At 42.9% G+C, this 11,405-nt stretch overlaps 1 protein-coding gene across 2 annotated transcripts in view; it reads left to right on the plus strand.

Annotated features, from left to right (window-relative positions):
* col6a4a (collagen, type VI, alpha 4a) overlaps nucleotides 1-11,179 on the plus strand; it is a 44,896-nt gene extending 33,717 nt beyond the window's left edge. For both annotated transcript variants that reach the window (XM_044034095.1, XM_044034096.1), the window contains 18 exons: nucleotides 50-112; nucleotides 190-252; nucleotides 530-592; nucleotides 759-821; nucleotides 938-988; nucleotides 1,102-1,137; nucleotides 1,224-1,286; nucleotides 1,409-1,471; nucleotides 2,101-2,136; nucleotides 2,231-2,267; nucleotides 2,578-2,589; nucleotides 3,320-3,813; nucleotides 5,023-5,113; nucleotides 5,683-6,336; nucleotides 7,045-7,147; nucleotides 7,319-7,479; nucleotides 9,906-9,950; nucleotides 10,183-11,179. In XM_044034095.1, the coding sequence (XP_043890030.1) occupies nucleotides 50-112; nucleotides 190-252; nucleotides 530-592; nucleotides 759-821; nucleotides 938-988; nucleotides 1,102-1,137; nucleotides 1,224-1,286; nucleotides 1,409-1,471; nucleotides 2,101-2,136; nucleotides 2,231-2,267; nucleotides 2,578-2,589; nucleotides 3,320-3,813; nucleotides 5,023-5,113; nucleotides 5,683-6,336; nucleotides 7,045-7,147; nucleotides 7,319-7,479; nucleotides 9,906-9,950; nucleotides 10,183-10,358 (2,274 nt within the window). In that variant the 3' untranslated portion in view covers nucleotides 10,359-11,179. The remainder of the gene's footprint in view (nucleotides 1-49; nucleotides 113-189; nucleotides 253-529; nucleotides 593-758; nucleotides 822-937; nucleotides 989-1,101; nucleotides 1,138-1,223; nucleotides 1,287-1,408; nucleotides 1,472-2,100; nucleotides 2,137-2,230; nucleotides 2,268-2,577; nucleotides 2,590-3,319; nucleotides 3,814-5,022; nucleotides 5,114-5,682; nucleotides 6,337-7,044; nucleotides 7,148-7,318; nucleotides 7,480-9,905; nucleotides 9,951-10,182) is intronic.
* The last annotated feature ends 226 nt before the right edge of the window (nucleotides 11,180-11,405 follow it).

An 11,405-nucleotide genomic window follows, 5' to 3' on the forward strand; every position in this document is an offset into this window, starting at 1 on the left:
CACAACTGCTTTATTCCACCACTAAACAACTATGTCCGTGTGTGTGCAGGGTGTACCTGGAGCTCCTGGAGGAGCAGGAGAACCCGGCAGTCCAGGTGCTTCTGGTCCACGAGTGAGTCAGCACAGCAGATCATCAGTCATTAAAGTTTCCTCCAGAATCTTAAAACTCATCCTGTATGGTTTTAACAGGGTTCCCAAGGAGTCAGAGGTCAACCTGGACCCAGAGGAATCCCCGGACTTCCTGGACCACAGGTCAGTCACAGGAGGTCAGGAGGTCAGCTGATCTCAGGGCGACAAAAACATTTTAATATCATGATAATTGATGTCTGACAGCATGACCCAGCAGTTATTTTAATGTGAACTCACTGTCTGAGAGGCTTTCCGGCATGACTCAGCAGTTGTTTTAACGTGAACTCACTGTCTGAGAGGCTTTCCAGCATGACTCAGCAGTTGTTTTAATCTCTGAGGTGTAAACTGTTGTGTGTTGGTGCGTTTGGGGACATCCAGATTATTATTATTTTTTGAACAGGGAGCATCAGGAAAAGTTGGAGAGTCGGGATTAGCTGGACGTCGCGGAGCTAACGGACAGAAGGTGAGATTATTTAACCTTGTCACCCCGGTAACCATCAGTCTACACAGGACAGATGAACAGATTAAACCAGGATGTCAACAGTTCTGATTAAATTGGATTAAATTATACTAGGTTTGAAACAAATTAAATTAGATTATAAAACTAACTGTTGCTGTTGTTGTTGAAGGGTCAACCAGGAGATCCTGGAGATAAAGGTCGTCCAGGACCACTGGGACCCAGAGGAACACCTGTACGTATCTGACCATCAGCTGTGTCATATAATCTGTCAGATATTAAAAAAAAATCCCCAATAATCTGGCTCAATCTCAGTGTCTGTCTCTGACTCTGTTTTATATTCTTTATCAGGGTCAGGATGGTAAAGACGGTCATGGACCTGCAGGAGCTCCAGGCGTCAAGGTAAAATGATTTAATCCCTGATGAGTCAAATGTTTCTCCAGGAGATTAAGAGAATAAATCTGACAGTGTGTGATAACGTCTGCTTGTGTGTGTGTGTGTGTGTGTGTTGTCAGGGAGATCCTGGTTTCCCTGGTTACCCTGGTCTTGTGGTGAGTCACTGACACACTCACAGAAACAGGAGATTATTATGGTTTTAGATTAGAATGATGATGATAGTGATGATCTCCTTCTTCAGGGTGAGATCGGGCTGCAGGGAACCAAAGGATATCCGGGACGTAAAGGCAACCGTGGTCGAGGCGTGAGTGACCGCACACACACACACACACACACACACATGCACAGCACACTCACGCGCACACACACACACACACACATTAAAAAAAGAAACACTGAGGTTTGTCTGCGATCTGATCCACGCAGGGAAACTCGGGACCGTCCGGAGAATCAGGAGTGAACGGAGAACCGGGATATGCAGGACACACGGTGAGAAACAGCCACTTAATCCAGATTATTCTTCCATTATCTGTGGCACCTCACAGTCCACGGGACCTAAAGATGGACATTTAAACTACATTCAAACTTAAATTAGCTACTTTAACCATTTAAATCACGGCTTAGATAAAACATTTAAGAATAAGATATAGATTATAAAACCACCTGACTCTTAATCTGAAGTGAATTTGACAGAAATTATAACCATTATCGTGTTTACTGGATTTATTAAAACAATCTTCAATCACTTTAAACATTAAAATCAGTGGAGATAAAAAAATCAGATTTATATATTTAAAGTAACAAAAGCACTTTAATGTTAATTTTAATCAAGAAATTGAACAAAAAAAAATAGAAAAATGGAGATAATGATAAATATGTTGTAAATGTATATAAAACAATGAAAAGTATCCTTAACTGTGCGGATCTAATAATCACAGGATAGCCAATCCATGAATCATTATTCACTATTTGAGATTATATCGCTTACAGGATTCATTAAGATGAGATGAAATAAAGAAAAATCAAGCAATAATAACACTCTGAACCTTTTATCTTCCTCATTGTGATGGTAATTACAGAGAAAAGATGAATAATTGTTTGTTCTTTTCTCGTCTCAGGGATCCCGAGGTCCTCCTGGAGGCAAAGGCATGACGGTGAGTAAACACCTGAACACTAGCGCCCCCGTTGACCTGCTGTATATAGCAACAACAAATAAATCAATAAATAAAATCTGTTTTCTGTCGTCAGGAATGTCAGCTGGTCACATATGTTAGAGACAACTGTGGTGAGTGAACAACACACACACACACACACACACACACACACACACATACATACATACACCGCAAGCTAAAATCACTGATTTTCTCTATGAGGTTTGGTGTGGGAGAGTGAGTGGTTTACAAACAAGTGAGAAGAAGCAACAAACTTTTTCTTAAGACATGAAAATAACCTTTTAAAGGAAAAAAAATATGTCAGTTTTGTGTATAAATTGGCTTCAATTTTACAGTTTTTCTATTTAATAAAATGTTTATTTTGGTTAATTTTTGTAAAATCTGCAGCTCAGCTCTGATTGTTCTTCCTCTTGTCCACAGCCTGTGCCATCGGTACGTAACCTTCACTTTTAACAACACACAACAACACAGTGAGTACAAGCTGTTCAGTCATCATCATCATCATCATCACCATCACCACCCAACCTTCAAGATGGACCACAAACACTTCCTCTGCTCATGTCACGGCTCATGTGTGGTCAGGTTTCATCTTCTCATGTGACCACCTGGGACGGACATTTGTGGAGAATAATGCTAATAATTGATGCTAATATTAGTCGAGTATTCTAAACTAGTGAAAGTAATGCAGGGTTCACTGCATGTTGAGCAGCGTGTTGCACTTAGAGGAGCAGCTTCAAGATTCATTCAAGAAACCTCGTAAATGTCCTCCCACGTGAGGTCCACTTAAAAAATGCTTGCTGCTGCCACTTTGTGGTAATAGATGCACCCTAAAATTAGGTTGTCATTGGTTTTGTGTCTTATATATATATTTAGGACTGCAACGAGTATTAGATGAATCATTTACTAAAATGCATCGTCAACAATTTTGATCATTGTTTAATTGGTTTGAGTGTTGTTTTTATTAATAATAATTAAATCATGTTTCTGTGATTTTTCAGCTTCTTTAATGTGAATATTTTCAAGTTTCTGTCATTTTTCAGCTTCTTAAATGTGAATATTTTCTACTTTCTCTCCAGGGATGGGCTCTCCATGTCCATCCCTTTTGACCACAGTCTCAGTTTCTGTGTCTCATCCACATGCCATTTTCGTCTTTGTTGGACAGATCGGTCTGAGTGTCCCGCCTACCCCACCGAGCTGGTGTTTGGCTTGGACATGTCTGAAGACGTGACGCCGGCCGCCTTCGAGAGGCAGCGCTCTGTCCTCCTCTCCCTGCTGGAGGACATCGCCATCTCTGAGAGCAACTGTCCCACGGGTGCCCGGGTCGCCGTGGTCGGATACAGCGCCTACACCAAGTACCTGATCCGCTTCCAGGACTACCGCCGCAAGAAGCAACTCGTTGAGTCTGTGCAGAACATCGCCCTGGAGAGGACGTCCAACAAACGCCACTTGGCGGCCGCCATGCGCTTCGTGGGTCAGAACGTCTTCAAGCGCGTCCGATCTGGAGTGTTGATGAGGAAGGTGGCCGTCTTCCTGTCCAACGGACCTTCTCAGGACGTTAGTGATGTGGCCACGGCTGTGATGGAGTACCGCGCCCTCAACATCGTCCCAGCGATCGTCTCTCTGCGCAACGCTCTCGCCATCAGTCGAGCCATGGAGGTAAGTTTGATTTCAGGATGATCTCGAGCTGGTTTAATCCACGCCCACCAAATCAAGTCCTGAACAAGGCAGCGGTCTGAGTTTAAGGTGAGGGCCGAGAATCGCTGCTGAATTCCTGAATCGATTCTGATTCACAAGCTCCTGGATTTGATTATATTTTCAATTTGATTCAATTCAACGTCAAAGTTCACAAAACCATCGAGTTGACCTTGAACTTCTGTAGCCTCATGAGATTTGAGCAGGAGATACATGACATGGCAAAATATAGTAAAAGGGTTTCATAACTCCATATCAGATCTGTTATAAAACATTTTAATGCAAAGATTTGCTAATTTTAAATGTAAATTCATTCCAAACAAAAGTCACATTTGATGATCACATTTGCTGCTACGTCATCGGCCTCTGCAGACACAACCTGTGGATTATTTCATCATTTTCTCCCAGATTTAATAAAACAAGTTTTCAAGGTCAATTGGACACGCTCCTTTACTGTGCCTTTAGCATTTCTGTGTGTTTTTATATTTGATTGTTTTTTTGTTTGTTGTTTTCGGTCTGTCAGGTGTTACGTTTCTATGTTTTATTTCCTCTCTGACATACAGCACTTTGTTTCACCTGCTGTTGTTTTTAAAGGTCTTTATAAATAAAGTTGGATTGGAGGATCAGGTTTTAAGATTCATATTTCTGCAGTGATTGTGATGGTGAAAAGGTTTTAATGCTGCAGCAACAATCAAACCTTTCACAACAAACCAGTGATGTCTGATTAGCTGCAGTCCTTCTGTCCAGAACGTGTGCGCCTGTCAGGATGATTATACATCATCATCATCATCATCATCATCATCACCACAGTGACAAACGGTGGTCAGATTATTAGAAACATCAAAGCTGCACATTTCTCTGCCTGCAGCCTTTTCCTTGTTTGGATCTTGGCTCAAATTTTTTTTCTGCCAGATGTTTTTGATGATGATGATGACACTGAAGAATCTTCATCATCGCGACAGGGAGCTTTGATGTTTTTTTAGTTTTTTTTAATTCTCTATTTTCTGACTTTGCAAAACATAGACATTTCTTGTGTGTGTATATATATATATATATATATATATATATATACTGTATATATATATCCAGGGTCAAACGCACACCGTTGCTTTAGGACTCTGATGTTTAATTTTCAGAATTAAGTTTACAGAGATGTTTATTGTTTCTCGACAGCTCGATGACTCGGGAAACTCCATGTTCACGGTGCTAGGGAGAGACATGGCCGCCGACCTAAGGAAGGTCAAGAACTGTGCCATCTGTTATGGTGAGTTTATGTTGTTATTATTATTTTTGTTAAATGTCATGTCGTTAAAACCCTCTGGCTTTACTTTCACTTGTTTCAGTTTGTGTATTTAGTGCATATGTTTACCAAGTGCTGCACTCACTTACAAGTTTATGATACTTTGACTAAATAATGAGTGAATTTATTCCAAATAATAAAGTATGAGTGGCTTAGAAACAGAACTTTAAATAACTTTGTAATTTTAGACTATGTTAGATCTAATGGTGAACTCCTGAAACACACTGTAAATCCTTTTAATCGCTGAGGTTAATTTACCAAAGTCTAAGTTTTCCTTTAGCAACAACTGAGCGGATGTTAAACTGTGCACTGATGTTACAAATTGTCGCCCCCTGATGGACAGTCAGGAGAATGCAGGTTTCAGACGCTTCTGCATTGGCTCCACTATTTGGACACAGAAACTACGCCCATGTTGCTAAACAGCAGTTTGAGTTGTGGGTCTTTGGTTGAAGCAGAAACTGGAGCAGATCAGCTTTAGTTGAGGTTTCAGTGAATGTGTATCAGGTTTCTCAGAGATAATTCTGATCCTTCAGACCCGTGCCGGCGTGCGGAGGAGTGCGCCTTCATCCAGGAAGTAATGAAGCCTCAGGAGGTCAATGTGGACCTGGCCATGGTCTTGGACAGCTCCAGGGAGATGCAGGCGGACGAGTACTCTGGCGCCCAGCAGTTGCTGGGCTCCGTGGTAGAGGAGCTCGCCGTGAGCTCACAGCCTAGCCAAGCAGGGAACCAGGCCCGGGTGGCCGTAGTCCAGCAGAGCGGCACTCAGGCTCCAAAGGTGGAGTTCAACCTGCAGACCTACCAGGACCACAGCGCGATGAGGACGCACCTGATACAGAAGATGGAGCAGGTGGGCAGCTCCTCGGCACTGGGACAGACACTGGAGTTCACGCTGAGGGAGGTTCTGCTGAAGGCCAGCCAGCCGCGCAGGAAGAGGCTGCTGCTCGTGGTGGTCGGCACCCAGACGTCCTACGAGGACCGAGCCAAGCTGCAGTCCATCTCCCAGCAGGCCAAGTGTGAGGGGGTGGCGGTGTTTGTGGTGACAGTCGGTGACCGCTACAGCCGCGTGCAGGTGGAGGAGCTGGCCAGTTCACCTGTACAGCAGCACCTGATACACCTCGGCAGACTGAGGGTGGACGAGCAGGGCTATGCCCAGCGCTTCCTCAGGGTCTACCTCAGCGCCCTCAACAGTAAGTTAGAAAACAGCACAACTGAGGTTTTTATAGTCGGCGCTGACTGCTTTATGAGCGCCCCCTACAGTGACAGACAACATAAGACAGGCATGGTCGCTCTCGTTACAACTGTGTTTAAAAACAGAATTTCCCCTTTAACAAAAATAATCACCGAATAAAATCTATGTCAGTTTAAGTCTACGATATCTTTAGAATGTCTTCACGTCTTAATCTCACTGTAAGACAGACTTTTCCAACAGGAAACTGAAGTTTGTAAACCACTCACTCTCCCACACCAAACCCCATAGAGAAAATGAGTGATTTTAGCTCACAGGGACACAGGAGCTGCTGGTCCTCTGCTGCCTCGTGTGGTCACTTTATGTCACTGAGGTCAATCTGATCAGAGGATTTCTAAAATAATAAATTTGAACTTAGTGATGGAGGCAGCAGCGGATCAGCAACTCCTGTGTGTGTGACGTTAAAATCACTAATTTTCTCTATGAGGTTTGGTGTAGGAGAGTGAGTGGTTTACAAACTTCAGTTTCCTGTTGGAAAAGTCTGTCTCACAGTGAATATTGTTGACTTAAGTTGGAGTGGTAGAGTAAACCATGTTCTCACTGCTTACATCACTGCCTGTCTCCACCACAAGGGGGCGCACAGAGCGCAGTCGGCTTTGAATAAGAAGAAGCAAAAAAACTGAACTGACTTTGTTTATTTATATTTCAGAGGGAATCAACACGTATCCTCCTCCATCGCTAAAACAGACCTGTGAAAAGTTGGGAGGCGGACAGGGAGGAGGACAAGGAGGAGGACAGGTCATTGTAGACAGGTAACTGCACACGTCACATTACACAAGTTTACATTAAAGTGTGTTTACGTGTGATTCCGCCCACTGCTGTCAGGTGAATATAGAAGTTCACTGCACCGACATGATCAGTAGGGGGTGCAAATGTTAAAGCCTGGGTCACCATCTGTTTTTATCACTGCTGTTGATTGACAGTCAGGGGCAGGTGGGGCTGAGGGAGGACCTGGAGGTGTTTGCAGAGGAGGCGGAAGAAAGGTTCCAGGAGCAGAGGAGAGGACGGACACAGACGGGACAGGTGAACGTCATCGAGACTCTGAGCACAGGAGACGGACAGAGAGTGGTGTTAGGAGTCAACGGTAACACACACACACACACACACACACTGTCTAAACCTAACCCTTAACCTCAACTCAATTCTAATTCTAACCCTTAAACCAAGTCTTTAAAGGTCTCAAAAAGTCCCTTAAAGTTGTGAGGACCAGACGAAATGCTCGCAGCACACACACACACACCCACAGAATGCCTAAACCTAACCTTTAACTTAACTTAACCCTAACCTAAACATGAATCTTAATCCTAACCCTTAAACCAAGTGTTAACCTTTAAAGTTGTGACAAAAATCCTCTGTTTTGTCTCAGCTTCGCTCACTTCTGTCTTTTCTCTTGATCACATGTCATTAACTCTGTGTTTTCATTGGTCGATAAAATCACTAATCCTAAACCTCACTAAACGCTGCTCGCTCGCTCTCGCTCGCTCTCGCTCTGCTGCGACGGTTGCTGTGGCAACGTGAACGTGGATGGTGCATGTTTGTGGACGTTTGACACCAACAGTAAGTTCTGACTCACACACACTGACCTTCACAATGACCTTTACTCTGACCTTCACAATGACCTTCTGACCTTCACCTTGACCTTTACTCTGACCTTCACACTGACCTTCACAATGACCTTTACTCTGACCTTCACCTTGACCTTCTTCTTCAGCTTTATTTTCTCCTGGTCACTCCAGACTCACAGTGTCCCCCGCCTGTGGAAGGACTCAATTATTGTCCCCGTGCCCAAAAATAAATGCACAAAGACACTGAATGACTTTAGACCCGTTGCTCTTACCTCCTCGGTAATGAAGTCTTTTGAGAGGATTGTGAAAGACGAGCTCATGAACACTGTGCAGGCAAACTTGGACCCTCTCCAGTTTGCATTTAGAAGAGGCCAAAAGCTTTGTTCGTCTGCTTTTTATTGATTTTACATCTGCTTTTAACTGTATCCAGCCCCATATTTTAGCCGAGCGTCTCTTAAATTATAACATCGACAGGAGTCTTATTTACTGGCTGATGGATTTTTTAACTGTCAGATCACAACGGGTCAGGGCCAATGGCGTTCTGTCTGATGTTCTCTTCTCCTCCACCGGCTCTCCTCAGGGATGCGTCCTCTCCCCTCTCTTATTCGTCCTATACACGAATGCATGCCGGAGCTCACACGAGAAACGCCACATTGTAAAGTTCGCTGATGATTCAGTGATCGTGTCCCTCCTCAGCCGTGATGACCCGGTGCCCGGCCCTGTAGTGGAGGATTTTATCCAGTGGTGTAAATCGTCTTTTCTCACCATCAATGTCTCAAAAACGAAGGAAATGACCATTGATTTTAGGAAGTCCCGCCCAGCCACTGTCCCCCTGTCGATCAACGACCAAGCTGTAGAATCTGTCCAGCAGTATAAATATTTGGGGACAGTAATTGATGACAGGCTGTCCTTTGAGCATCAGATTGATGCAGTGTGTAAAAAGGCCAACCAGCGCATGTACTTTCTCCGTAAGCTCAGGAACATAAACACGGACTCTAAATTCATGGAAATGTTTTATTCTTGTTTTATCGAATCTGTCCTGACTTTTGCTTCTATTTGCTGGTTTGGGTCAATTAACCTGAAGAACCGCAACAGACTTCAGGGCATAGTCAGAGTGTGCAGTAAAATTGTTGGTGCTCCACTGAAAGACATTTCCTTGCTGTACAAAACTAGGGCCCTGAATAAAGCCAGACTCGTCCTGACCGACCCTAGCCATCCCTTGGCACCTGAATTTAAACTGCTCCCATCCAGACGCAGATTTCATGTGCCAAGATGCAGGACCAACAGATTTAAAAATACCTGGGTTCCAGTGGCCATTGGCCTCCTTAACAATTGACAGCACTGTGGTCACTTTAAATCCTGTTTCTTCCAGGATGGCATGGTTGCACTTTATTGGTTGTTTTATCTATTTTATCTATTTAACTAACTATTGTTAACTGTTGTCCTGTGTATGTATTTTATTGCTATTTCTATTATTAGCATATGTTGTGTCACTGTTGTACTTGGTTTTTACTGTTGTCTTATGCTGCTGGCTGCACTACAAATTGCCCTCCGGGGACAATAAAGATCTCTCTCTTGACCTTTACACTGACCTTCACAATGACCTTTACTCTGACCTTCACAAACTGACCTTCAGCTGCAGGATATTATGAAACCAACTTTAGCTAGCAGGTAGTTGTTAGCATGTTGAGCTCCATTCTGTGTTTTTCTACCATTGTTAGCTGTTAGCGATGACTCAGCATAAATTCAGTTTCCTCAGTGCATTTTTGAATGATCCGTTAAGTTTAATGGTTAACTGTTGTTAGATTCCTGTGGTTGTGTCGTCAGCAGGTTGCGCTGTTTTAAGAATAATAAAAATAATGATGATGATAATAATAATACTAATAATGATAATTGTTATTAGTTATAAGTTTGTTGTTGACCGTTTTTATTTTTCCTCCCACAGACGCAGACGTGTCGACGCTTCGGCTCAACAGCTTCACCTCTAAAGGTAAGAACTGAACCAGAATCACAGTCCAAGAGTCAGAATCAGAGAGTTAATTAAACTACTTGTTTTAGTTCTTTCATCAGAATTGTTTTACTGATATTATTTATTGATCTAATTGATGAGCAGAAAAGTGAAAATACAGCGAGAAAGTTTTTAACATCGTAAACAAAGATATCACTAAAGGAACATGGTCATGATGTGATGTGTCTCTCATCTGTCCCTCTGTGTGTCTCAGACGCCTGTTTCCAGGTCCAGGATCCCGGCTCGTGTCAAAACTACACCATGTTTTGGTTCTTTGACACCGAACAGAACGAGTGTTCTCGTTTCTGGTTCGGCGGCTGCGGCGGCAACGAGAACCGCTTCAAGACGCAAGACGAGTGCGAGAATCTGTGTCTGACCAAGAGTCGATGAGGACCACAAGGTCACCTCAATGTCCCCACACCGCTCTCACAGAGACACTTAACATTTATCAAGTTCAGGAAACGTCAACTTTCAGGGGAAACGATGGAGGTCCAGTCCAGTCCACTTTAGTCCAGTCCAGGACGAGTTAAACTAAAGTCACCTTTGTTGTTTTTCTTGAACGTGAATGTTGCTCCTGTAAAACATGGCCGACGCTCGCCGTCGTCCATCAAACCTGGTGCTGTTTGTCGTGAAGCAGGTGGAGACTCGACGAGTCCAACCACAGAAGAATGTTTATGTAACTGAGCTTTGTTTCCACGGTAACGCCATTTCCATCACAACTAAAAAAACAACAAAAAACGACCCTGAAGGTTACACGACCCAAATTTAAAAACCTTTTATTCGTAAAAACCCTAAATTTCCAGATTTCACATATTATTATTTTTAAATTTCTATAACAACACAAAGCAGATTTTCGACGGAATGAGTTTGAGTTTTGGCGTGAAAATTTCTTTTATTACTGAATAATCGATTAGTCCGTTAAAGATTCTCAGATTCAGTTTGTGACAAAGAATCAAAATCAAATCTTCATATTTGAGAACTAGAATTGCAGCTATGTGACTAAATCGGCCATTTTGTTCAACAGTTGTGGTCAGGTGTGACATCGCATGCTCCGCTCCTTAACCAAGCCCCACCTCTTCTCACCCATATACTGTTAAAAAACAACAACAATCTTTCTCAGGAGGAAAAAAGCCAACCAGAATCAAACTTTACGTAGTGTTGACTCATGACTTCACCTGTGGAATAAAACTTTACTGTTGTTTACGACAAAAGTGTTTCTTGTTTTTCTTTCTTTGTGTTAATGAGCCACAGCTTTTTCACGTTTACGAGCAAAAGTTTACGAACAATAGCAGAAGAAGCAGAATTTGTGTTTTTGTATTTATATCTTTGTGGAGACTTTTTGTCTGGTCCTCACAACAAGGACTTTTTCATGGTTAAAGTTAAGGTTAAGCACTTAGTCGTGTTGGTTAAGGTAAGTGGATGTTTTCTGTCTGTCTA

The sequence above is a fragment of the Solea senegalensis genome, linkage group LG9, assembly GCF_019176455.1.
Source record: "Solea senegalensis isolate Sse05_10M linkage group LG9, IFAPA_SoseM_1, whole genome shotgun sequence".
Classification (NCBI taxonomy): domain Eukaryota; kingdom Metazoa; phylum Chordata; class Actinopteri; order Pleuronectiformes; family Soleidae; genus Solea; species Solea senegalensis.